The sequence below is a fragment of the Clinocottus analis genome, unplaced genomic scaffold (assembly GCF_023055335.1).
Source record: "Clinocottus analis isolate CAN_PGR_092001 unplaced genomic scaffold, fCliAna1.0.p SCAF_2, whole genome shotgun sequence".
Lineage (NCBI taxonomy): Eukaryota > Metazoa > Chordata > Actinopteri > Perciformes > Cottidae > Clinocottus > Clinocottus analis.
In genome coordinates this window covers 24,460,461-24,488,007 of record NW_027175931.1, presented here as the reverse complement: position 1 = coordinate 24,488,007, position 27,547 = coordinate 24,460,461, and the positions used below count along the sequence as shown (strand labels likewise).

General features: G+C 45.3%; 1 protein-coding gene and 1 long non-coding RNA gene across 3 annotated transcripts; both read left to right on the top strand.

Moving 5' to 3' along the window:
- Positions 1–21,830, top strand: pak4 (p21 protein (Cdc42/Rac)-activated kinase 4). Of its 2 annotated transcripts, none has more exons than XM_068584983.1 (11): positions 1–126; positions 13,258–13,494; positions 13,905–14,107; positions 14,186–14,393; positions 14,928–15,161; positions 15,622–16,071; positions 17,009–17,142; positions 17,667–17,793; positions 20,588–20,713; positions 20,800–20,934; positions 21,646–21,830. In XM_068584983.1, exons 2-11 carry the CDS (start codon positions 13,294–13,296, stop codon positions 21,799–21,801), a joined length of 1,974 nt encoding a protein of 657 aa, XP_068441084.1. In that variant the 5' UTR covers positions 1–126; positions 13,258–13,293; the 3' UTR covers positions 21,802–21,830. The 2 variants fall into 2 exon arrangements, with proteins under 2 accessions (XP_068441084.1, XP_068441085.1); XM_068584984.1 differs by lacking the exon at positions 1–126 and adding an exon at positions 6,345–6,511.
- A 68-nt stretch (positions 21,831–21,898) lies between these two features.
- LOC137791067 (uncharacterized) lies at positions 21,899–23,065 on the top strand. The gene is made up of 2 exons (XR_011077976.1): positions 21,899–22,582; positions 22,765–23,065. It is a non-coding gene; the product is annotated as an uncharacterized lncRNA (long non-coding RNA).
- Positions 23,066–27,547: the final 4,482 nt, after the last annotated feature.

Here is a 27,547-nt window from a genome sequence, read left to right as displayed (position 1 = left end):
TGGCGTCGGGAAAGTGATACTTCAGTTTGCCCAAAGTTAGCCCCGCGTCTGCTCTCTGAAACAGAGGGAAGTTTATTTCCACACCAGGTCGGCGGCAGAAAAAAAAGTTCCCCTGCGAGTTTTCGGGTGAGTGAAGACATTTTGTTTGTAAATAGTTGCAGTTCGCTGCACGCTAGCTTGTGGCGCGTCTCCGCTCCCCGTCCAGTAGCTAACGGCGGCTAACGCTAGCTGCTTTCAAGTCTGGGGTTGAGGAGACCGGAGGGACTCCTCCTTCGGTCTGGTCCCTCCGGCTGTCGTCTGGGGAACACCTCACTGCGAGCGGGAGGTGTAACGCTGGTGGCTGTTACGGTACATCCGCGTTACAAGGCGTTGAAAGTTGTGAAAGTTGTTTAAACAATTAAAAGCCGCAGTTGTGGACACATAAACAAGCTAATTGTACGACAGGGCTGTGCTTCGATGCTCAGACTCTGAGCTCGATGGACGGCTTAGTGGCAAATCCAGGAGAAAAGCTGTTTCTGGTCACATTGGCTTTTTTCTTATCTGTCTGGCCGCTATCGCAAAGCACTTACGTTACTTTTAGTCTCCTGCCAAGTGGAAACTGTAAACTATTTAAAAAGCCTCTTCGATCAGCTGGGGGGAAATGCCTCGTCACAAAGCTGGAAGAAGGACTTGTTTTTGTAAGCTCGTGAACAGTTTACTGTTTGTTTGTTGAGATACGTGGTTCTCACAGGGCAGTGAGGCAACACACACACACACACACACACACACACACACACACACACACACACACACACACGATGATCTTATATGATGCCTAAATGTAGATTAAACTAACCATCAGGACACAAATGAGTTTCATAGGAGTAACGTAGCAGTGATATTGATCAAAAACATATCTAAAATTAAATATAAAAGGGCTCAAAGATTTTTACGTTGTGGTTTTGTACCGTTGGTACCCTTTGCTGATAACTACTGTTTTTAATGTAGTACTTTTACTGGCAATGGACTATTTTCAAACTTTGTTATCAGTACTTTTACTATATAAAGAATTTGCTTCTATCACTAATTAATGGTATTGAAATGTACATGTAACTTCATTAACTAGTTACAAATGTGGTAAACTTTATTTTTCTGGGCTGAAGCGGGTGTGTGCTTCTGACTAGACTGAAGGAGGAAAGAGGATATTGTCTGTCTGAGATTTGATGAAGTTGCTCTTTCCCCTCCATGACTCCACTTTTTTATTACACAAGTCCTTTCTCCTCTCCTTTGGTCTATTAATGTGGTCTCCCTCCTTTCCCCCCAGCTGGCATACGTGTGTGTGTTATTCATATGTGTGAGTGGGAAAGAGATTTTGCGTGCAGTGAGATAGTCAGTAAGGTTGTGCGATTGTACTGTGCACACACCATACATTCTTGGGATGCCAGTGCTGCATGGAGGGGTCACTTTTCTCTCTTACATACCTTAGCAGTGAGTACCCTTATCAAAATCATCCCCCATCTCTGTCTCATGTTCTCTGAGTTATGGAGCAAGGATAACTGTCAGAAAGAAACTGGGTGTCAGCTGAAAAAATCACCCAGGAGCTACAGGTCAGATGTCAAAGTAGATCAGCGTACTATAAGTTACAGTTTAAAAACTGAAGTATTTGTAAGATGGGGGAGAGAGAAAATAATAACTCATTGGAAGCTGGTGTTTTCATGATCCTTTAAGGAACGGGGCAAAACAAGAGTTGGTTGCCAATTTTGTGAAAAAACACGCACTAAATAAGTTTATGGTGAATTTTTCATTATTGGAATATTCTCACTCGAGGGACTTGGAAAAGCTTTCTCGCTCGCTGACATGGAAGAGCAGTCAAAATAGAGCCCGATTTAAAATCTACACAGGAATGATCATGTATAAAGGATGTTTTTTTAAACCGTGGTTTTAAAAATGGAATGGATCATATTTAACTCAAACTAGGGATGTAAATTTTCATACCAAATATCCATTGGGTCTGTGTATATGAAGAAAGAAGAGGTCTTTAAAATACATTTGATCAGTTGATATATTTCAGCTTATTTCCTTGCAGGGTTTTCGATTTGTTGTGTCCAAATTCAGGTTGCAAGCACACAGACGGCTTTAGTATGGACACACGAGGTGGCAGCTGCAGGCTGTGGCTGGTCTTATTAGCAGCAGGCACCGAGAGCCAGACGTATGACCCTGCATGTTTGAGGAACCGTGCGGCAAATGTATTATCAAGCATTCAAAATGTCAGTGTCACTGACTCCCTCTGTGTGCATTCCTTGCTGATTTAGCACATGCTGTGGCAAATGAGCAAGCATTGGAAAGTCTCATCTTCCTCCTGGTGTCAGATTTCACAGAAAAAAAGAGCTTGAAAAAGAAGTGGGGGTGAGAAAAATGAAGGCGCGTGATAGAGAGGGAGAGAGAGGGAGAGAGATTTTTCCCACGTGCAGGTAGATCTAACTGTTTGTGGAGAGTAGGATGTGCAGAGCCAACACTGGGCCAGATTCAGCTAACAGCCAACAACCAGGGCTGCAGAGAAAACACAGCAAATACTGACTCGGCCTCATATCATGGGAGAAGACACTTTCAGTGTGGCTGCACTTCTTTTTTCTCTGTTCTTTGTTTTTAGTTATTATGGGGTCAGTTCCTTGATTTCTTTCTTTAATTTCTATCTATTTGTCACATTACCATCAGCTCATTAAGCCATACATACTATTTGTTTTGGCCTGCAGAAACAAGACAAATCTATCAAAAGGCGTGTAAAAGGGTTCAGAAAGCAAGGATGAAGCGAAGCTGACTGATAATGGATTAAAACCTCTAGGTGGGTCATATCAGACCCCTGCATGCTGCTTCTTCCCTGTAACGGGCAAACAGGCCAGGCTTGTTGCCCTGGAGGAAAGAAAATCCTCTCAGGAATGACTGCAGCAGCCAACATCAACACAACCCTCTTGGTGCTCAGTAACAGAGGCAAGCACACGCATGAATAAAATAATTATTCATAACAATAACCCACTTCTGAGAATCTGTTTCAACCGCTTAGTCTGAGTTTCAGGCCACAGTTGTGTCCATTATATAAGGAGGGAATACGTATTGTGAAACATAAAATTCAGAAGAAACTTCTTGCTCAACATTTCTTTTGTTTCTGTCTCATTATACTTTTGATTATGACCTCAACCTCCCCGATCCTGCTGCTATTCAGCTCTACGGTTCAATTCCTCCCTTGCTGCAACAATGTTGTGAAGACTGGCCTCTTGTTTATATTTTTGTAAACTGAAATATCGTTTGTTTTGATTGTTGTATTGGACAAAGCAAGCACACTAAAGATGTCACTTTGGGCTTTACCGAGTTGTGATGATATCTTGCACTATTTTCTGTAATTGTATAGATGAACTGATGAGTCAAGAAAATAATCGTTGGATGCAGGGTCTGAAATACCTTTTCTACCTCGCGTGTCCCTGTGGTAGGTCACTGACAACCACCCACACAAGTGTCTTGTCTTCTATTTTCAAATCTATCACGCACTTGATCATTTTTAAAAACGAGTGGTAGCAGACTATTACATGGCAGGTGACCTGAAATCTTTACTTATCTACTTCTAGTTTCAAGACCTTGTCAGATCAATCGATGATGGATATCGGTGCTTCCATAGATGGTAATGTTCTTATTTTTCCCTGTGTTTGCATGTACAGTTGTTTTAATCTCGCTTGGGCCTGCACATTCCCAATGATACACAGGTTTCACAACCTCAACACAGAGGGTTCTGGATGGTGTCCCTGTTTCACCTCTGCTGTATTGGTGGTGTTGCAATGCTCATGAGTGCATGTTATGCTGGGAGGAGCAGAAGCAGTTTGTTTAACTCTGGAATAATCCAGATGACAGAGGCAAGACTTTTGTTGCAGCGCTCGGCCCGTAAGTGTGTATGTTTTATGGACTCGGTGTTGTATATGTATTGATGTACATATTCGTTGAACTTAACTTGACTATTTATATTTGTCTGACTGCTTTAGTTACTTTTTATTATTATCATGGTTTCCTTTCCATTGAAAATCACCTATCTCCAATTTTTATAGGGATCCTATTGTGTGTTTTTGGATGCTAGTCTTGAGCAGAGATAAACAAAACAGATGGTGGAGTTCTTTTCAGCTTTCACCCGCAGCTGTGCAAACTCTGAACACAACAACTTTGCATATGCACTGTTTTGTATCCCTGATTGTGTGCGTGCGTGTGTGCGTGCGTGCGTGTGCGTGCGTGTGCGTGCGTGTGCGTGCGTATGCGTGTGCGAGCTCGTGGGATCTAAGTAGCGCTCTCTTTATCATTGACCTTTCCACATTCCACAACCTGCTCCTGGAAGTCGGCCGTCATTGGCTGGAACATTGCATTGCTTTGTTTGAACGCTACCTCGGGATTGGCCGTCTGGTGTGTTGTGTAGCTGCGATACGTTGAGTGGACTGTTCCTGCTGTATTTATACTCTCAAAGGAACGTCAACAGGCCTTTTCCCTATAAAGGCTGACACCTTGGAGTCTGTTGGATAGTGGATGATGGACAAATGGACATGTTTCACAGCTGGCTTTAATAAATAACTGTATTATGAACTGTTTAATTTACCTTTTGATGTTAGATTGCTGCCTTCTGATGAAAGAGAATGGAGTATGCGTGTATTTAAATTGAATGTGCGGTAAAGCTTCTGTGTGAGCGGTTTAGAGTGGAAACATAACAAAGACACAGAGTCAATATTTGACACGGTTCCAGTGTTGCCCAAAGGTTTGTTGTGTTTAAGATGCATTTTGGCATTCAGCCTTGGCTCACTATCTCTGTGTCCTCTGTAATGACGCTGGTGATGGATCTGTTTATATTAGCAGGCAGACGTGGAATTTCACAGCAACCTGCTTTTATTGTGCTATAAATAGTAATAATTTGAGCCATAATGTCAGAACATGCTGTGCCACAAAGTGACTCATATTGTCGTGTCATGTGAAAGTTTTCTTCAAAACGATCATGTCCTTGTTAACCTTAATGATGTAACAATACAAGAATCTTTCACCATCCCTTTTTATTTTCCTCGCGTGACGTTTATAATCGTTCAATCCAAGTACTGACCAAATATTTGCATTTGGGCCGTTTATGTTCTGTTTAATATTGAAGTATAGGCAGTCTACAGTTTTATTGGATCAGTAGATTACGTTTGACTCCGCTTATACATTTTGAATTAACTAGAGCCAAAACAATTGGTTTTTGCATCATGAAAAGTTATCAGCAACTATTTTGATAATTTATAATTTTCTAGCTCATTTTTGTGTTATTTTAGGCTGAAGAACATTTGAATAAGGACTGTGGCATTAAGGTCCCCAGGGTCCTTGTACTGTACTATTTCATGCTACTTTATACTTCTACATCTCAGAGACAAATACTGGACTTTTTACTACACGACATTCTTCTGACAGCTTTAGTCACTTTACAGACTGTAGTATCTCCAGAAGTGATGATTTTAAAGCCTCTTGGATCAGCTGGAAAATGCATCGTCACCAAGCAGAAAACAGGGCGTCTTTCCTTTTTGTTTAGATCTATGATGTCCTGACAGGACAGAAACTAAAGCATATAATTAGTGGTTGAAGACGTGTTAAAACAATGTACTTCACTCAAAGTAGCAATTGGTTTATATGTATTGATGCATTAATATGTACATCACTTTAATGTTGGAGCTGGTAAAAGTACCATGTGAAGTCGGTTTCATGTTGGTTAAGTTTAATATTGATTTACAATATTGCATCATTTGGTTTTTTTGCATTATTAATCTGAATTGGCAAAGTAACTACAGATGTTAGATACATGTAATAAAAAGTACCACAATTACCGCATGAAATAGAAATACTCAGGTGAAGAACTAGTACCTCCAAAAATTCGATTTTATTACATGTAATTGTTACATTCCGGTGAAACAGACAATTTACCATATAATTAGTTATTGTACGTGTAGTACTGTACGTGTTACTTACACATCGGCCACGTTCACGTAGATAAACACTCCAGGACTTGTAGTGGAGGGTTTCCTCCAGCGCTGCAGCACAGGTAACAGTGTACACCTGTGACAGGCAGACGTGTCACGTGTGACAGACGGAAGTGGGACCGGGTTCCCGTGCAGTTCTGTTGGCGGACTTCAGTGGCTCACAGACCCGCGGTCATGGGTCCCGCCCTCCGGTGACGTCATGATACTGGGCCGCGTTTTGCTGAAAGCATAGGAATGCGCCACACTGTGTGTGCGGCCCCATTCCGCGACGCTTTTCAGTGTTAAAATACACTCACTTTATATATTGTTTTATACGTCGTGGTCGGTCACCGGGTCCGTTGTCTTCTATGAAAACGGAACGACGAGCGAGTTTGAGTTCTCCGCGGAAACAACTTAGTTGCTGCAGAGAGTCTGTTTTTGAACGTTTCTTCCTCCCGGAGTTCCTCCTCCGCTGCGTTCCGACATGAGATCAGGTGGATAGTAAGTCGCCGGAGCTGCGACTAAAAGTGAGTTTTTGCTGTTTTCTCCGTTTGCAGGGTCGAGCTGTGGCGCTGCGTAAAGCCAGTCACAACTCCACGTAACGTCGCGGCCACCGGCACCGAGCGAGAGGTAATCTGGGCCACAGCAACACAACTCTGTTGTTAAAGTCTCACGGCATGGATTAACTCAGTCAGGGGGAGAGGCATAATAACTTTATTGTTTGCCTTGTGTGAAGGGAGCGGAGAAGGATCTGTGTTTCAGCCTGCTGGGAGCTGCTTTGGAGCTGCTTTGGAGCTGCTTCGGAGCTGCTTCGGAGCTGCTTCGGAGCTGCTTCGGAGCTGCTTCGGAGCTGCTTCGGAGCTGCTTCGGAGCTGCTTTGGCGCTGCGCTCCTCGACTCTTACCATTCAAACCTGCTGCTCTGTGATTGACTGCTCGTGTTTGTGAGTCCGGGCAGCTGCTGGACTCCCGGGCGCCTGTCTCTCTTTGCACAAGTGTTGGTGACACTCGGGGAAAGAGGCGTTCAAGCTCTGAAGGGAGTTGTTTTGTGCTCTTTTCTGCAGGAAGTTTGTTTTGTGCATTTTATGGTATTTAATATAGCAATCAGACCTATACATGATTAAATATGATTATGTATTTTATAGGTTCTTTGGTCTGAGATATGCATATTAGGAAGGGAGTGGCCTGCGGTTGGTTATTTCTGTGTTTTTTGAGTGTTTGAAGGATGTACTTTGGTTTTATGGATGTAGGGAAGAGGTACATTTGATATGTAGGATTCTTAAAGGCAATAGCAAGTTGGTAAAATACAGACACAAAGCAAATAGCTAAATTGTCTTGAGTTAAAAAAAAGAAGTTTAAGTTTGTTAATAACTTCACATAACCTTTTTCTTAAATGTTATATTGTTGGACCGATATGATTCACTGAGTAGGATCTAATCCAAAATCCTCTGAATTGCTTCATTTAACATCAGTGCTGTGATTCCAAGCTTTTCTTTAGTGAATATCATTTTTACAGATTATACTCAAACCTCACATATGCTAAGATTAAAAATGATAGCGGCTCCTTCAAATTGTTAAAGTTCAACATATTTTGGGTTTGCTTGTGCCTCCGTGCGTCAAAGGTCTGAAGACTCACCCTTACGTGAAATGTCTCCTGTCCTGTGTACACACAGAGTACTTCTATCATACACTTACGGAGTATAATCCATAAATGTATGGTATTCTGCTTTGGCCAGATAATTTTCAGCATGTATGTGCTCTGATGAAATTACTGACATCTTGTTATTATGCCATGGGAACGTGAATAAGTGCAACCTTTTAGCTACCTCATTTTCTATAACAGCGTAGATGTTGGCAGGCACACGTTGTCTTGTATTGACGCTGAGAGTCGCACACATGCACAGTTTTGTTAAGAATTCAGATCTTACAAATATGTAAGACATCTTAATTCTTCTAGTACTAGGGCCTCTAAAGTGTACTTCAGCGCAGTACTTGTGTACTTCAGCGCAGTACTCGTGTACTTCAGCGCAGTACTCGTGTACTTCCCTTCACTGTTGCAAGCGGGCTGACGGTTGTCAGAGCACCAAGGTCACAAAGTGTTCACTATGTTTGCACAGCACTTTACAAATCTAGGAAACGCTGGGAGAGAGGTTTGTGTGTGTGAGTCTGTGTGTGAGTCTGTGTGTGTGTTTGCTGTAGTGAGAGAACAGGCTATTAATTATCACCCCTGATTCAGCACCAGCAGCTAATGTCAGAACACCACCACAACAATGGTAACCTGAACACCTCCTGTCTGCGCTTCCTCTTTAAATCCAGGAACTTTTTACGAGCCGTCATTGAGCGCTTACACACTGCCTTGATTCTGAAAATGTGGTCATTGTGGCCCCGATGTGAATGAGAGCGATTCTATGCATTGAAGTTATTCCAAAAACATGAGTTATGCATTAGATAAAGGACACTTAATACTTTTTACAACTTGTGGTAACTGAAAAAAGTGCTCGGAAAGTGAAGTTAAGCATCGGTATTCAGTCCATTAGTTTTTTTTAGGTATTTGTGAATGTATTTTTATATGAAAGAATGATTTTCTGATGGTCTTCTTCATGAATCAACTGCGAGCTAATAAGTAATTACACAGGTTTATCTTCCTTGTCACATAGTTAAAGGGGAAATTAAAATGCTCAAATCCGTCTGCAATGAATCATAATAAAGATTTATTGTTGGCTCTTTGAAGTTTGTTTATATTGGCTGACTGTTGTTCGTGTTTTCTTAGGGAGATGGTTTTGTACGGTGTGGCTCGATGGCGCCGCAGACAGAAATTCATTAGAGTGAAGGGTGTGATGCGTGCTCTTGTCAGGTGTTTTCACAGTGATACTTTCCCCAGTGTGTATGACTGGATGAATGTGATGAGAGAGTTATTAATGGTAACTTACTTTAGCTCATGTTAATTATTCCAAATATCTCCTTCAGCAACGGACTGTCGCAATACGGATCCTTTCTTTTACTCATATTAGTTCATAATTTGATTACAATCATTTAAAGTGTTGTCAAATTACTCTCATTGCCGTGTTGACATTAACCATATCACCTTTTTCCCAGTTAGGTTGAATTTCTTTTGCCGTGATAACAAGGTGTTTGACATTCTTTTGAGACGCAGATGTTCACTATGTTTCCAACACTACTTTGTTCAGTGGTAGGCTAAGGATTGCTCTCAGGAATAAAGAACTAGAATCAAAAAGCATTCTCCCCACAAATTTACCATCATTATGAATTTGGTTGCAATTCAGACCCGTTTCATCCCCATTAAAGCTAAATGTTGTTGCTGTGACTGAAGGTGTGGTCTGGACCACCCATGTGCAGTACTTGAAGCCGGCCAGAGGACAGCAGCTTCTTCAGGCCCGATCAGCCTGGTTCTGACAGACTGGACTGGCTTTCTCATGGTTCAGCCAGGCGTACGGGGAGGGGGAGAGGAGCAGGAGACGAAGAGAGCAGGAGAAGAAGAGAGGAGGAGAGCAGGAGAAGAAGAGAGCAGGAGAAGAAGAGAGGAGGAGAGCAGGAGACGAAGAGAGGAGGAGAAGAAGAGAGGAGGAGAGCAGGAGAAGAAGAGAGCAGGAGAAGAAGAGAGGAGGAGAGCAGGAGAAGAAGAGCAGGAGAAGAAGAAGAGAGGAGGAGAGAAGAAGACAGGAGGAGAGCAGGAGAAGAAGAGAGCAGGAGAGCAGGAGACGAAGAGAGCAGGAGACGAAGAGAGCAGGAGAAGAAGAAGACAGGAGGAGAGGAGAAGAAGAAGAAGACAGGAGGAGAGGAGAAGAAGAAGAAGACAGGAGGAGAGCAGGAGAAGAAGACAGGAGGAGAGAAGAAGAAGAAGACAGGAGGAGAGCGGAAGAAGAAGAAGACAGGAGGAGAGCGGAAGAAGAAGAAGACAAGAGGAGAGCGGAAGAAGAAGAAGACAGGAGGAGAGCGGAAGAAGAAGAAGAAGAAGACAGGAGGAGAGAGGAGCAGAAGAAGAAGACAGGAGGAGAGAGGAGCAGAAGAAGACAGGAGGAGAGCAGAAGAAGAAGAAGAAGAAGAAGACAGGAGGAGAGCAGAAGAAGAAGACAGGGGGAGAGAGGAGCAGAAGAAGAAGAAGAAGAAGAAGACAGGAGGAGAGAAGAAGAAGAAGACAGGAGGAGAGCAGAAGAAGAAGAAGACAGGGGGAGAGAAGAAGACAGGGGGAGAGAAGAAGAAGATGGGGCAGTGGGCTGGTGACGGCTGGTGATGGATACTGGGCTGGAGGGTGAAACAGGGAGGCTCCAGCCACAGTGGCTGCTGTGTTCAGGGAGGAGGGGCTGCTTGTGTTGCTCTGTGAGAGCTGGGGTCTTTCATAGCGTCTGGCTGGCTGTATGTTTGAGTAGGCGGCAGGAAGCAGCAGTGGAGCTGAGCTACTGTTCTTATCCTGGAGTTAAAAGATGTTGCTCTGTATGAAGCCATGTCCCATTTGCAGAACAGGGTTCAGACTCCATGCAGGCACGTGGAGCTCACCTGTTCATTGAACACTAATACATGATTTACCTTTTTGTAAGACTTTAAATTCAATTCAAAGGAGGCTACGCCAGATATAATTTGTTCTCCTCTCCATTAAAAACTGTAAATAATAATAACATACTCCAGCGATGATAATCCATCAAATAGCTCTTCAGGAGGTTCTCTCACGTGATGATTAAATTCAGAGGGACAAACTGGTTGATTACAAACTGTAAGTAACCACGAGAAGTGAAGCCCGTCATAAACGCAGACTAAACTTCTCTCTTTAAAAAAACATTTTTTTATGGTTCTTTTGATGTTGTGTTCCAGATTTTATTAGCAATTACTTTGAGTGTGATGTTCACTGATCCAGATGTATTTATCTCAGTATCATTACTTTACTCTGTTGGTCAGTTCAACAGTTGTCCAGTTGATACCGTTTGTAATACAGTCAATGGTTGTTTGCTGGAAAAATCCACTATCGGTCGACCTTCTAGGTATTCTAAAGATAAGGTATCCTGATCATTTTATGTGCATTCATCGTCCACAGAATTGCACACCCAAACTCTCATTGTCACGTGAAGTTGTGTGTGTTCGTACTACAAACAAGTCGTCCACATCCAGCAAATGAAGTTTCCTCTCAAATCAAACCCGTTGTGGTCAGAGCTCTATAATCTGTTTATTGTTTACCACACAGCCTTAGTTACAGTTCAACTTTTTTATTATGTCTTGGCTCTCGACAGCGGCAGTTAAATCTTGTTTTTTACCCGTGACCGCTCGAGCTAAAAGCTCCAAATATCTCCAGCTGCAGCCAAAAAGAGAAGAATTTGAAAGCAACAATCGTCTGGAGTTCACAGCCAGACTGCCGTCTCTGTCTTTGAGTCGCTCGCTGTCACTCTCAATCGCCACGTGGTCATTCTTCATGCTGATAAACGGTTTGCTTGTGCTTTCAATAAAATGTTAAATGACCAACAACGGCACCCTTCTTGCCAATAGTTGAGCTAATCGTTGGGTGCATGGTATATTGGTTAATGTTGTTCTGTAGGTAATGGGGTTTAATGGGGTTTCTGAGGCCACCATTTAATGTTGTCCTCTCATAAGTCGTCGCTCTCTGCGTCCCAGAGTTTACACGCAGTGTAAACTCTGTAAATCACTCAGCTGTGATTTGTTGGGCTCTTCTCTGATGTCACTAGACTCATTGTGAATGGAAAGGGGCATTAACACCAGTGTGGTAACCTCTCGGTGATGAGATACTTTCCCGATTGGTTCTAAAACCCAGTGCTGGTTGTTGGGTAGCACTGCATCCGTCGGTTCTGATGTGATGTATTTGAAAAAGGTGTAATTATTGTGATTTAAAAACATGTATTCAAAATGTTTTGCTTTATTAACCAAATATTTGAGGATTAATGGGACCGCAAAACATTTGAATGACCGGGTCGCTGCTCTCTTCACTTTTAAAAAGTCCCTGGAATACATTATGATTTATTTTCTCATTATGTGTTCTCATTAAAAAGCTATGACATTGGATAGTAGTTCATAAGTAAAGCTATTAATTAAGCTGTGCAATATAAATGTCACATTCAGGAGCCTTGCAGCTACGCTCATTCACTACGTCCTGCAGATGATTATCCATATTAGCAAACTTTTCTCATTTCTTTTGGGCGTTTTCTACCACAGCGCTGTGTTGAAGCTCCGCGTCGGTGCGGTCATTGTTGGCCCTGAACCTCACTTTTCTCAGCGTGTTCCCGGGCGGGTCCTGCCAGACTTCAAACACTCCTGCTGTGAGAGGCTTTATTAACGCGGCAGACTGTGAACCCGGCAGCGTGACTCATGACCCCCTGCGCTCGCCATCTCAGAGAGGATTGTGGATTTTAACAGCCCCAGCCCTCTTGTTGCCCCTCTGGTCGGTCAGCAGGGCCTGGCTCTCTGGCTCTGCTTGTAACACACCAGCGGGCCTCTGTTTGGGTTCTGGGAGTGTCTCTTTTGATACCCAACAACAAAGCACCATGGCTTAGAGGGACACTATTTACACCCAAGCCAAAAATGGTGAGCAGTGCTTTACAGGATACTTTGTGAACTCAGAAATCCTCCATCCGAATGTTTTTTAATTCAGCCAACCACAATACCAGCAGATTTTATTGGTTAGATGACTTGTTCCTGTTGGCTCCCTGTGGCACAATATGAGACTCATCTTTTGAGTGTTTGATGGTTGTTTATTTGTGCTTTTAGAACGTAACTACTGTGAAACTATGAGAAAATAACTTTGTATTGTAGTTTGCCTCTTCTATCTTGATCTCTCTCTTTTCTTTTTTGTATCTATCTATCCAGCTTTCTACCTCTATCTTTCTTTGTTTGGACCAACATGCCAGTCCTTTTGCAGCCATACAATTGAAAGTTGTCCTCAAGGGGAAATTTCACCGAGCTGTATGATGCATTCAGGCGGGATCTGCAGTTGTTAGTGAGGGCAAAAACACATTTGATCGGGGCATTTGGAACAGTTACATTTGCAAGTTTTTAGTTGTTCAGTCTGATCTGTAACCATGCGTTTTTCTTTGCCTCCTTGTCAGTGTGGCTGAGAAAGCAGCAAATGAGTAGATGACTCATTGAGGATGCTGCTCTGGTGTCCCAGCTTGTTGTTGTTATTAGAAAATGCTCGAGCAGAAGCAGTTGTTCTGTCGTTGGTAATGGGAGTCCAGCAGGGACTGTCTGCATGCATCAATATATCACAGTTCTTCCTGAGTCTTTCCTGCTAACCCTCCCTCTCGTTCCTCCTTGCAGGTTTGATGCTCGGCTCCAGCTGCTACAGCCGCCATCATGTTCACCAAAAAGAAGAAGTCTCGTATCCAGATCTCCGCTCCATCCAACTTTGAGCATCGCGTGCATACAGACTTTGACGAGCATGAGCAGAAGTTCGTCGGGCTGCCGCGGCAATGGCAGTCGCTCATCGAAGACACGGCCAAAAGGCCCAAACCCTTCATCGACGCGACCGTCATCACTACTGTGGAGCCGAACAAGGTGGGATGAGCAAAAGGAAATTTAAGCAACGCTCAAGTTGTTAGCAAAGGAAATAATAATGTCTTGAATGTCACGAATTATGTTCACCAGTTTGTGGATTTTGACCAAGCTGCATTTGGACGGATTATAACTCAAGATGCTGATGTGCAGCTACCCAAACTGTTTTGTCGACCACAACATGGTCACTGCAGTGCTTTGGTCCTCAAAAGACTAGTTTTCAATGACAGTCAGGTTGAACAACTGTGTAAACCTTCTATTTTCCACGCGGACACTAACTAGATCAGGAATCATTGAGGGAACTGATGAAGAGTGGGACCGATATGCTGACATATGATGTTTGATACTGGCATCGGTATCAATAAAATCCTCAGGCCTTTCATCTGGTTCACTATTCACTTTCTTCACTCCAGACAATCGTACGTGGCAGCAAGCTCGGCGTGGACGGCTCTCTGACCTGGCTGCTGGATGAGTTTGACACCATGTCTGTGACTCGGTCCAACTCCCTTCGCCGGGGCAGCCCCCCAATCCAGCCTCGCAAGGGCTCCAGCTCTTCAGGAGGAGGAGGGCAGGAGAACGGTGGCCCTCACTCCAGACACTACTCGCACCCAGACCGGTGAGTAGTTCAACCGCAGGCCTTCTGTCGACGCAAGCCAAGTACCTGCACTGACCTTTGCGTCGCTCTGCTTCTCAGAGACCATCCCAGACCGGAGCACCACCAGAGCGGAGGTGACCACCGCCAGGGTCCGCGTGCGCCCCGTCCTCAGTGGGATGAGGGGGTCCAGGGTCGGCCCCAGCAGCAGCCCCGGGGCCAAGAGCCCGGCCGCGGCCACAGGGACAGACCTGGATCCGGCCCGCCGCCTCCACCTCATAGAGACAGAGAGCATCGGGAACGGGGTCAGGTAGGGAGGTTCATTATTTGCTGTTCAAAGGATTCTTCTGGCTTTCTCGCACTCCTCACCTACCAGACCAGTACACTCTCAGATGTGTTGCTATTTACCTCACGGATGTGTCCTCACAGCAAACGAGAGATTTGAGTTTGCTCTGATTTGACACTGCAGCCAGATTCCACCCTGTAGATGTTTGTCCACATTAAAGCCTCGTTCATGCTCCGTCGTTGAGCGTTCAAAGTTCTGCGTCGAGGGACCGCGTCGCTCTGTAATTCACCGCCACGCCACCAGGGGGTGTGGCGGTGTGGCTTCAGGGGTTTTAGAGTCGGAGCTCATCAGAATTAAAGAGCAAATGCTTTTATTGCAAATGTTGAAGCGCAGGCGACAGAAGTCATTTGCGGAGGAGGTCTGTACGACCACTAGAAAAAAAAGGCTACGCCGTAGAGGTGTGCGTCGACGGCGTACCTAGGCTCTACCTGAGATACGTTTTTCTTCTTCCACGCGGCTAAACCCTCCATCTCTCCCCCAAACCCTGCCTCTCCTCAGGAGCAGGTGGCTCACAGGGATCAACCCAGTGACCTCAGGCCAAAGTCCAGCTACACGGTGCGGGACGGCAGCCCTCAGTCTCCCAGGGACAAGAGGCCTCTCTCCGGCCCCAACATCCGCACCCCAAACCTGCCGGTGACGGATGGCGTGATGAAGACTGCCCAACAGACCACGCGGCCGTTCAACACCTACCCGAGGGCGGACAGCGAGGGCGGACGCAGCCCCACAGGACAGGTGTGCCAAAGAGCTTTCAGAGTGATGTCATTAAAATAAAATGTTGACAAAAAGTAAAATGCACTTTTTTTATGGTTCAAGCTTAGATTTCTGTTTATAAATCAAAGATTTCTCCTACACCATTTAAACTGCTGTTACCTGCCCCTTAAAGGTGTATCTATATTAGACCAAGGAAGGTCATTTTTCAAATTGGTGAGCAGCAATATTTTATGGCATTAATTAGATTTTTACATAAATGTGAGGAAGTATTTTGATATTAGGATATTTGCCTTATCCTAATGGATTTTCCTGGCAAAACTTGGCAATGACATATTCTATGATAGAGGATTAAATCCATATTATAATCAATATTTTGAATGATACAAGTCATCAATATATAACTTTTTGCAGCTTCAACCCTGAAAAGTTTACTTTATATGAATGATATGTTGTGTTTGCGATGACGTTTTCTTTCTTCCAGCCGGTTCGACACCAGGACTCTTCCCCTAAAAACGGCCCGTCCAGCAGCTCGGCCCGAGGCTCCTCCAGCTCCAAGCCCCCTGTAAGCCACCCGCACCCTCATCACACGTCCCACCCCAGCCTGACCCCTGAGGCCACCCAGCACCCTCACACCCAGCACCCCAACGTTTCGGCCCCGCGGCCCCCTGGGCCCCCGGCGCCGGGTGCTCCGCCTCCGGGCCGCTCACCGCAGAGGGAGCCCCAGAGGGTTTCCCACGAGCAGTTCAGAGCGGCACTACAGATGGTGGTGGATCCCGGCGACCCGCGGACCTACCTGGACCACTACATCAAGATAGGGGAGGGGTCGACGGGGATCGTGTGTATCGCCACAGTGAAGACCACGGGGAAGCTGGTCGCTGTGAAGAAGATGGACCTGAGGAAGCAGCAACGCAGAGAACTCCTCTTCAACGAGGTGAGAGGCCTGGATCCAGTCAACGCTGCGATCAGGCTGCCTGGAGGTACTTTGAACTTCAAAACAACAACTGAACATTATCTACAGTTTCTTTTCCCGAGCTGGTCATTTAAGCCACAATAGAATAACTGCTGCATTTCTCTCGTGTATATAAATATCCCATTTTTAACATTTACAAGTTTGAGAGTACAATCCACACTTTATTGACACACAAAAGTATTCACACCTAATCATTTACTGTTTCACTGTTAAATTCAGACTTCTCATCTTACTGTGTCTGTTTAATCTCACACACAAACTCAACATGTCTCCTGATGGCAGGGAGGCTGAATCTGTATGTTTCTGTCTGGGAGAACGAGCAGTTCCTCTGTTATATGACCATTTCTCACAAACCGCTCTATGGGACGAGGGGAAAGGTTCCCGGTGAGGTTGAAGACGTCGTGAGGGTTTCTGTTAGTGGTCATGATGAGTATTGAAGAGAGATCTTTGAGCAGTTGTGGATATGCAATGTGTCTCTCACCTTGTACCTCTGACTCTGCTCCTTCCTTGCAACCAGTAAATGTTCCTGTTTTAATGATTTCACTCCGAGGCGTCGAGTGAATTTTTCTAACATATTGACATATGAAGACAGCAGAGCAGCAAAAACCAACAACCTTTGAATTACAAGAAACGCCTCGTTGAACGAGTGCGAGTTGTCGTCAGTAGAAATGTGTTTACGCAGGAGTCGAGCCCACGGCTCCATTCCACGCTGACATTATTTGCTAATTGCCGCTTCACCTGTCAGACGCTTGAGTCGGCTGAGTCATCGGGCTGCAGTGTTCCCGAGGCTTGTTGATCGATTCCCGCATCGACCCGACAGATGCAGACTCTCCCCGCGGTGCCTCTTTCGGGTCCGACGTAAACGTACCTGTATGTCTTTGTGTTTCGTGCTAACTAGGTGGTGATCATGCGGGACTATCACCACGAGAACGTGGTGGAGATGTACAACAGCTACTTGGTGGGAGACGAGCTCTGGGTCGTCATGGAGTTCCTGGAGGGCGGAGCGCTCACCGACATCGTGACGCACACCAGGTGGGAAGACGTTTGTGTATCAGTCATTTATTTAGAGCGTCACAACCGTTTATTCAATATAATAAGTGATCAATTTTATTTTCCATTTTTAATGAAGATGTTTTTCCTTCTCTCCGTTGCTCTATCCTGCTTTAGAGGTCTCTCATTAAACTGTTTCTCCACAAGGGGGCAGTGCTGCCCCTCAGCCCAGAGAGAGACACCTCCACCATTTGTGGAAGAAGTATTCAGAGATTGTACTCAGTAAAAGTAGCAATACTACATGTACTTAGTCGCAGCCGACCCGTGTCTTTACAAGTTACAACATCGTTATGACAGTTTTCTACCTTTTAGGATTACTGTCTTTATGAAGCATTGACACAATGTCCAAGAGGGTGTTTTTGTGGTGCTACACGTCATCGACGTGGTGTCAGAGGTGATCACGGCTCATCGTGGAGTGAACTGGGAACAAACACGGTAGCAATGCAACAGTAGAAACAGCGGTGATGAAACGTCTGAACCCCTCTGGTGTCTCCCTCCTCCTGCAGGATGAACGAGGAGCAGATCGCCACGGTGTGTCTGTCTGTCCTGAAAGCTCTGTCCGTCCTCCACACACAGGGCGTGATCCACAGAGACATCAAGAGTGACTCCATCCTCCTCACTCATGACGGCCGCGTATGTACCACACACTCGACCTCTTTTCTTTTTCAAATGTATGCCTCCTCGCCCAAAACACGTTTATACTTAATAGTTAGATAATTATGCCAACACAGAAATTTTCTTTTAAAGTGAGCAGTAGTGGTATAAGAATAAAGTTGTTTTTTTTAAATAACTAAATGTCTGTCAGTTAACCACGACTCTAGAACCAAAGCAGGCGGCGGATCACTTCCTGCTTGTTGACAAAATTCCTGCTCTCTGCAGAAAATGAAACCAACACGGTTGCACAGTGAGACCAAAGCAAAAAAGGAACTGGGCATTTTTTTTGTGCCCAGTTCCTGACACACACATCTGAGTTAGTACAGTAGGGTGTTGGTCGTGGACACAGAAGACAGCAACTGTGAGTCGGATGTTGCTGAATCTGCAGAGACGTGTGGTTCTGCTGAGGGGAAGTTTTAACCACATTTTACCATTTCAACAAGGTCGATACACCGGACACGCCTTTTTGTTGAATGTCTTGAGCGTAGCTCATGACTTTGTCCACATTGGTAATATCCTATTGTGTAAACGATTCAGGGAATTTAAGGAAACAAATCAATAGCTTCCTCCACAGCGTACCACATCCTCCTGACCGCCTTCTGGCAATCCCCAGATGCAGACCAAAGCCTGGCTTTCATATCTGATTACAGCTGCTCTGTCGCAACAAGTTCTCTGTGCTTGTTCAGTAATCGCAGGCAGAGTTTTGCCCGCTTTTTAATTCACAATCAATTGTTAACTCTTAACTAACCTACATAGTCGGCTCATTTTACTGTTTTCATATTAACGAGGTAATCTGCATGGATGGTGTAGTTTGTTTTTATTATTAGCTGCATCACTTGCACCAACATTCACTGTAACTGCATGGCACACTCGATGATAAGATGAGCTAACATGTCGACCGCAGCGTCTTTGATAATAGCTGCTGGGTGTTTGTGGTTTGGCGTCTTCATGAGCAGAGGCCTGCAGCAGCATGTGCGACCCGCTACAGAGACATCGAAGGGCTGCTTCTGCAATGTTGTGTTGTCTGAGGCAGGGAGGAAGAAAAGCACCCGCACGGTCGTCTTCATGTTGCTCATCCTCCTGCTGATGAGTTCATCTGTGGTGTGTGGGTGTCTTAAGCTGCATGGACAAAATTAATACATTTGATGCGAGGATCCTTAAATGAACACCTTGACGTGTTGGAGGTCTGTGTGAGCCTGGGAGCTGAGATGTTGGGGCAATAGCTTCTGGTTGGGTCGCCCAATTGTGTGTGTGTGTGTGTGTGTGTGTGTGTGTGGGTGTGGGTGGCTAAAGGCGGGGCCTAAAGGCTGACTTATACTCAGGTTTTACGCAGAGACGCAAGACACGCATGGCCGACGATTTGCGTGGTCAAACCGGCCATTTTGTGTGCGTCGCCCCAAATGTCTGACTCTCCGTCAAAGCAACGCAGCCCACAAGGCTGTGATTGGTCCGCTAACCACGTCCTTTCTGAGTCTCTCATGTCCGGTTTCACAGCATCATACCTCTGTTTTTAAAAGCCACAGCAGGAACAGGAACAATGGATCCTGTTGAAGAACGTTTGGCTGAAGAGATCCACAAATATGAGCATTTATAAAACCATCTGATGGAGTATCAGGACACAAAGATGGAGGTGAACTCCTGGAGGGAGATATCGTGAAAGTTGCCGGGTCACATAGCGTACGTGAGGTTCCACCAGCCATGCGACACGGGCCCTGCACAAACACAACATGAGCTGTGTCTGCGTCCCCGTCACAGTTTATATATAAACACTGAAAGACGACCTTTCTGATGTTGTTGAAAATCCTGGTTTTACCAGAGAAGAAGACCTCTGGGTTGGTTTGAGTCGCTGCTTGCGGTTTGGGCTGACAGGGGAAGCAGACTTTACCAAGAATGAAGTGTTTCTCATCAGCAGGGTGTGTTTGTTGTGTCTGAATGCAGCTGTGGGTGTGTGAGCAGTAAAATAGTGTTAAGACATTGGAGCTCCATTCTGGTTAACTGTAATGTTTTGAGTTTACATTTTTAAAGCCTTGGGGTTGTCTATAAAGCTCACGCCCTCATTGCTCGCCATCGCATCTCAGCCTCTCATCTGCCAGTTGTTCGTACACGTGTCAGCGGTTCTCACAGCCGTTTGTTTCATTTCTCCTTCTGAGCCTGGAAGTCGGCTCTGTTCTCTGTTGAGACGCACAGCCGTGCACAAGCTTTCTCACAAAGAGCAGCCGGTTTCAGGGCCGGGCCCTCGACTATTGAAGCTTAAGCTGTGCCCACATCCTCAAATTGAAAATATATGTTCAGTTACTTTTCGTCATGTGTCCATAATCTAGTCAAATGTACTTTGCTGGAAGAATTTATGATATTAATGCACACTGAATAAACTTCTATCAAACTACCTGCACTGCAAACTCCTCCAAACGGTGGACCACTTGCCATCCTGTTCTGTACAGATGTTTACAATCTGAGTATAGTTTTGTCATCTGTCTTTATGGACCATGTCGGTGTATCTGAAGGCTCCGAGGTCAGCGGGCCCTTTGCTGTACAGACCTTCAAGCCACTCTGTGCTTTAGCATCCAGAAAGTTTCTGACTGTTTTTACAGCTTTAAAATGTATAAATTGAGTAGAAGCAGAGAACTATTGTAGTTCTCTAACCTCTCCTACACAAACGGGATGTTAACAAGTCTTTGTCACAGTGGTTTTGTACTTTATGTGAAAGACGATGGTGATATTCATGTTTTCTCTTCCGGCCTCCCTCCGCTTGTCTGGCTCTCTCCGCCTCCAGGTGAAGCTGTCAGACTTTGGGTTCTGCGCCCAGGTGTCTAAGGAAGTGCAAAGAAGGAAGTCTCTGGTGGGAACGCCGTACTGGATGGCTCCAGAGCTCATATCCAGGCTGCCTTACGGACCGGAGGTACTGCTCCACTTCCTTCAGGATGGTACTGCTCTTTGTTCTGTGAACCTCTGAACGTCACATTTACCTGCTGGTCGTCCATCCAGGTGGACATCTGGTCTCTGGGTATCATGGTCATAGAGATGGTGGACGGGGAGCCGCCGTACTTCAACGAGCCGCCGCTCAAAGCCATGAAAATGATCCGAGACAACCTGCCCCCCAAACTGAAGAACCTGCACAAGGTACAGAGAGCAGCGTGCAGCCCTATAGCAGATGTCAGGAACGTCATCGTTCTGTCACACAGTCGAGCTCAAGCAGCAAAATCAGATGCACAGAAACATGTTCTGTATTATAACATGACTCCTTTATTTCTGCAAGAGCCAACCAGCAGAGTTGATTATAACCTGTGTCTTTTTCTTATGGGCACACTTGTTTAGAAGTGGCACACTACATTGGGAGCGCCTGGAGTAATCTATAACCCTTCATTAACGGCCTCTTTATGGGCGTTTTTGAGCAGCGATGACAGAGGTCATCTCCGCCTTGCCACAGATCCCAGCACGACATCCTGACTGCTTTCAGATTCAACTTGTAAATGAACTGAAGCTGCACAAGTGTGTGGCTGAGATAAGTACAGAGGGCTTTAAGAAGTGAAAGTGGAGCTTGTGTGAGTCTGTATGTGTTGAAATGCAGTTTCTAGCAGGAGCTAGTTAGTTGTTAGCTATCGGCAATAGCCTGGTTTCCAAAATGTAATTAAAATAACTGATTATATATCCGAGTGGAAAAACAAATCTGAAACATTTAAATCTGACGGCAAACTAGAACTGATTCAGAAATACATATTTCTGAGTTGGTTTCCAGAGCTGGAACACGCGTGACCACAGTCGACTGACATCAACCCTCTCCCCAAACCCGCAGGACAGTGTTGTTAACACCTGGATGCTTTCCTCTCCCAGGTCTCCCCTCTGCTCAAGGGTTTCCTGGACCGGATGTTGGTTCGAGACCCGGCTCAGAGGGCCTCGGCCAGCGAGGTCCTCAAACACCCCTTCCTGACGAAGGCGGGTCCGCCGTCCTGCATCGTCCCCCTGATGAGGCAGAACCGGATGAGATGAGACGCAAGACAATGAGCCCTCCGGACCGCAGGGAGGGCGGGGCCGGCGAGGGCGGGGCCGGCGAGGGCGGGGCCGGCGAGGGCGGGGCCGGCGTTGTGCACCGGTTCAGATGCAACAGAATACTCCTGCACACAGTGGGAGGAGCCTCAGGTCACTGCGGGCGCGTTTGGGGGCGTGTCTTTCGGATTCAAGCTGCAACGTGCAAACTGTGTGTGCAGAAGTATTCTCTTTTTCTGATGTGAATCACTGAGCTGTGGGAAGTGTCTTCCCTAAATACGAGGCAATAAGACGGCGTGCGTGCGAACATGTATGTGTACAAACAGCGTGCAGCGCTGGTAACGACAGTGTTTTAACGGCTCACACATGCGTGACAGCAGAGGACCGTCGAGAGATTTAAGCCGATATTCACTCAAATATTTTAATTGAAGACCTGGAAAGATTGTACTGTGGCCGTTTTCTATTTTTCCATTTGGACCGTACCTGGATTTTAAGTGTGAATTTGGGGTTTTGCACAACAATTGGATGCTTTGACGGAGCCGTGAGCCCGTTGGCGGATCGTCATTTTTAATCTCACTGTTGTGACGTCTGGAAGTCCGACTGCTTCTCACTACAAAGACTTACGACGCAGACGGACTCGAGCACGAGCCCTCGTCACACCCAGAACCTACTACTGAGGGAGAAACACTTTTGACTCCTTAACGAGTCACACAGACTTTTATTTTGTAGCCCTTTACATTCTAGCTTCCTGTCCTAAACGAGCAAACATACACTAAGTCAAAAGGTAAACACTGGAGTTGTGTTGTTGTTTTTTACAGATGAATTTTCCTCTTATTTCCTCCTTATTTTCATGTGTAAGTACAATGAACATAGAGAGATATATCAGTTTTGATGTTTTGCTATCTCAAATTTGTGATTGTTTTCTTGTTATTATTATTATTAGATTTGTTTCCTGGATTATTTCAGACAGAGATGTGGTGAGTTTTAACGACCATCGCCAAGTGGCTGCAGTCCCTGTGTTGACTCCATCACGCAGATGATGGACACGAGACACTTGAGCGCGTCGTGTTGAAGACCAGACGTGACTAATTGAGTCGGCGTGAGTCACTCAGACGAGCAGAAAGAGGTTTTACAGAAAAACAGGAACAGACAACAACGTACCCACAATCCTAACCCGCTTTTATTTTTAAAAGAGTTGGCTTTTCTGCACAAACTAAAAGGTTCTTCTTGGGTAGAAAATGAACATGAGCTGCTTTTTAGGCAATCAGCGAGTCGTTAGTGTTTTTTATTCTGTGTTTCACGTCGTTTCCTCGTCGCGTCTTCAACAAACTCTCAAGTGACGCCGCTAACGTTCTCCTGTTGAACCGCTTTCATGTTTGATTTCCTCGTTATTGCATCCTGAATCCACCTCATGCTGCGAGGGTTCATTTATACCTGATAACTCTACACACACACACACACACACACACACACATGACCTGAAAGACAGTCCTGTCACTTCTTGAGTTTAACCACCAGAACATACGCTTAAGATTTGGCCTCAGTTGGTTTCACAACCAGATGCAACGATAGTGATGCAGCGTGATGTGTTTTTGTGGTCCAACAGGAAGTCAGCGTCACGCTGGTTCCCTCGACAACACGCCAATGGGATGATTCCTCTGGATTATGGCAGAAAAGAAGATCCGTGTTTGATGCGTTTGTTCAGCAGGAAAGTCTTCATGACTGAACACTTTTGTGATATCAAGCCTTTTTCAAAGCTTCCTAAAGCTTAATAATTCAGAAGAAAGGCATCTACTGATGTATTTAGATTTGCAGAACACATTTATCTTATCTAACCTTGCGGCAACCACAGACTTTATATCAGGCATCTCACCAAAAACCCATCACCAGAGCTGCAAAAGCGCTGACTCACTTCCTGACTCGTTCCTGCGTCTGTAAGAGGATTCTGTTCGATGGTCTTAACACAAGAACATCAAATGTGCTGGAAACGGCTTTCATGGTGGAGTAAATCACTCTGCTCTGACTTGGTGGTGTTTTCCCCGCATCAAGACTTTCAGATCAGTCACTGCAAATTAATATTTACTTTTCAAATCCCCAGAAGCCGCCTCGGGTCTGCAAGAGTGCTGAGTTACACAGGAGGCGCCACTCGAGATGCGGCGCGTTGTAATGCGACGTTCTCGAGGAAATGCGACATGAGCGCAGCCTGCAGGCGCAGCTCCATCCTTAGGGCGAGGCCGCTGCTTCTTCTTCTTCTTCTTCTTCTTCTTCTTCTTCTACGTCTTCCAGTCCAGCTGCTGCAGAGCGCTCCCTCTCGTCAGTCGAGCCTTTTTTTTGATTTCACAAAGAGTTTTCTGGACCCTGAAGGCCTCCTGCTGCTCTGCTGCTCCTCCAGAATGAACACCTCCACTTTGAGACGTTTTGTCCAGACTGCAGCTCAACGGGAGGCAGTTAGTGTATGTGCATCAACAGAGGTTTTATTGAGGATTTCCTCTGATTAAACAGCCAAAAATAATAATATGGACACCAAATCTACTATTTACAATTTATTTTTGGCCCAAAAAGAAGAAATAAATGGTTCAACCTTTTCGTTTAGTCAATGCAAAAATCCTGTTAGATTCATGGTTTTCCCCCAAATGCTCTTTGATTTGGATGTTTTACAATTTAGAGAGAGCTTTGGAGAAGACTGAGAAACCATGTGACTTCTGAAGGGTTTAGTTTCTGACATTAATCCAGAGATGTTGTTATCACACGCTCGCTGAATGACAATCAGAGTCAAACTTATTCAGTTCTCGCTGTGATATTTTCAGCGGAGACGCTTAATGTCTTTTGTTTCTCTTCACAATCTCAAGTTCCACCATCGATGCTGCATTGATTCATCACTTCATGTGTCTTGAGTCCTTTTACATTGTCAGGGGAACGACAACAAGTAGACTTACTGATGAAGGACCTGCTGAATGCTGGTGGACAGGATCAGGTGTGTTTCCTTCTATGTTGAGAGGGAAATGCTGAAAAAGACGATCTATCTAGTAACGAGGCCACTGAAACACAACACTAACGCTCTGGTTCTTTTTATGAGGGAACTAGTAATATTTTCCCACAAATTAAATCGTACTATTGATGTCGGAGTGAAACGTCGTCACAGGATGAAGTCGCGTCGAGCGCAGAATGTTTCAGCTCCTCCTGGAGCTCGTGTTTGGGTCCAGATGCTCCACAACATCCAGTCCTCTACGTTGCTCCTGCAGCATCGCAGCGCGTCTGCTACAAAACGTAATAATGAACATGAATTACAAATCAATACGCCGTTTTTAAGAAGCGACGCATTATCCACAAAAAATAAAATTCCAATTCTGGAGTGACTCAAAAATATTCTCGCACACTGAGAGATGTTTACTCAAACAGATTTCGTGATCTTGAGCCTCTGACTTTGTTCTCCTGATGAACAAATAGTCTTTTCTCTCAATACAATCCCTGATTATTTATTTTATTGGCCCAAATACTCATTTCTTCAGTGTGTTTCCTTGTTGTGTGTCTTGTCCTCGCTGCTGTGAGTGTGAACTCTGGTGTTTGTGTTCCTCATCCCACATCAGTTTTCTTTTGATTAGCAATGTGAAAATCCTGAAAAACTGTTTGGCGGTGGACCAGATTCTGCTGCTGTGTGGCGTTTGTGCGTGAGGGTTGTTTATGTGCACATTCATGACTTCCTGCCTTAACACTAACGATCACTACCGGACGCTGCGACTGTTAAAGATGGAGGAAGCGCTTCTCGCCCCGCACACCTGACACTGTCATCTGTATTTCATGCTGTTGTCTTTGGGGCTGAAACGTTTGACGGCTCTCGTCAAGGTTCCGGACCAGAGCGCTTCAGGTCGAGCAGGATGTGTTTCGGCAGTCGGCCTCCAGGGCGGCGCTCTCCTCGGTTTACCGGAGCTTCTGAAAGCTGCCCGTCGACTTCCTTATTGATGAGTGCCTCGCTTTGCTTTGCAGCGTCTACACACCACGGTCCAACAGACCCGCTGATGACCAACAGACCTGCTGTTGACCAACAGACCTGCTGTTGACAACAGACCTGCTGTTGACCAACAGACCCGCTGTTGACCAACAGACCTGCTGTTGACCAACAGACCTGCTGTTGACCAACAGACCCGCTGTTGACCAACAGACCTGCTGTTGACCAACAGACCTGGTGTTGACCAACAGACCCGCTGTTGACCAACAGACCCGCTGATGACCAACAGACCCGCTGATGACCAACAGACCCGCTGTTGACCAACAGACCCGCTGTTGACCAACAGACCCGCTGTTGACCAACAGACCCGCTGTTGACCGACAGACCTGCTGTTGACCGACAGACCTGCTGTTTAAAATATGTGACAAAAATGTTTAGATTCTCACTGACTCTTTTTTTTTTTTTAAACACATTTTTGTTGCGGTTGTGCCATGTTTTGTCAACTCTTCCTTCCACCATCTTGTTTTTGTACATTTCACTGGTGTAAAAAAAAAAAAAAGAAACCGTAGACTTCACTTTGCAAATTTTACCTTTTCTTTTCTTTGCAAATACAGAGTTTGTAAAAGTCATCCACGGCGTCTGTTTTCTGTTGTGTGTTTTTATGCAGCACTCGTGCTCATTTTCCCTGTTTCAGCATACGCTCGTCCAACTTTGGGACGTTAGTTACTGCATGACATGCAAATGATCCACAATTTATCAATCGGTTGACAACTAATCAATTTATTGATTGAAGGATTATTACAAATCATGAAAATTCTCAGATTCCAGCTGAATGTGTTCTGGTTTCTTTCCACCCCTCTGAGGGTGAACTACTTCTCATGTGATGGACCAAACGATTCCTTTGAAACATAATTTACAGGTCGACCCGCATGGCTGCAGCGCTGGAGTCAGCTGTGCTGTGTGTTGCAGTTTAGTGACCCAAAGAAAGCAACAATGGCCTGAACACAACGCAACAGGCTGAAGTGATTGAGGGGCATTCTGCTGCAGCGTGAGGCCTCCGGCGCCTTCCCCTGCGCTCATCCTGTAGCATGCAGTGTGCACACCTTTTGGAAATGCAGGATTATATGTATCCCTGTCCTACTAAACATGGCGGTTCATCTCCCTCAGCGTGTCCTCGCTGCTTCGGTCCTTTCAGGAGTCATGAGAGGAAGTGGAGCTCCACCAGCTTCACTTCCATGTGAATGTTTCCACGTCGTCAGAAGCTGAGTCATCGATCAGCTCGCTGACTAATTACAGGTCTGATCAAGTTGAGCCGCAGATGAAGCTTGTGTGTGTGTGTGTGTGTGTGTGTGTGTGTGTGTGTGTGTGTGTGTGTGTGTGTGTGTGTCGTTCTTTTTCTAAATACCTTTATCAACAGTAAGCACCACTTCTGTCCAGGCTGAATATCTCCACCATCAGATGGATGGATCTACATTTTTGAGCAAACGTTCATGTTCCCAGAAGGATTTTGCTGATTTTTCGTCTGATGCCACCAGCTGGTCAGCGTTTTGACTTATTCTGAGGAAAGATCTCTCTGATTGTCCAAACAGTGTTTCTGGCTCATAGGTCAGCGGTCGCAGGTTAAATTCTGATCTGTTACTTCAGTAAAGTAGTGATAACAGTATATGTAAATATTATTTATGAGAGAGAGAGACACAGAGAGAGAGACAGAGAGAGAGATTTATCTATTGGGTGTGTGTCTGTGGTGTGAGATAAAGGGAGCGTTTCCAGAATATGACGGCGCCGCGCGGGTGGGCGGTGTTT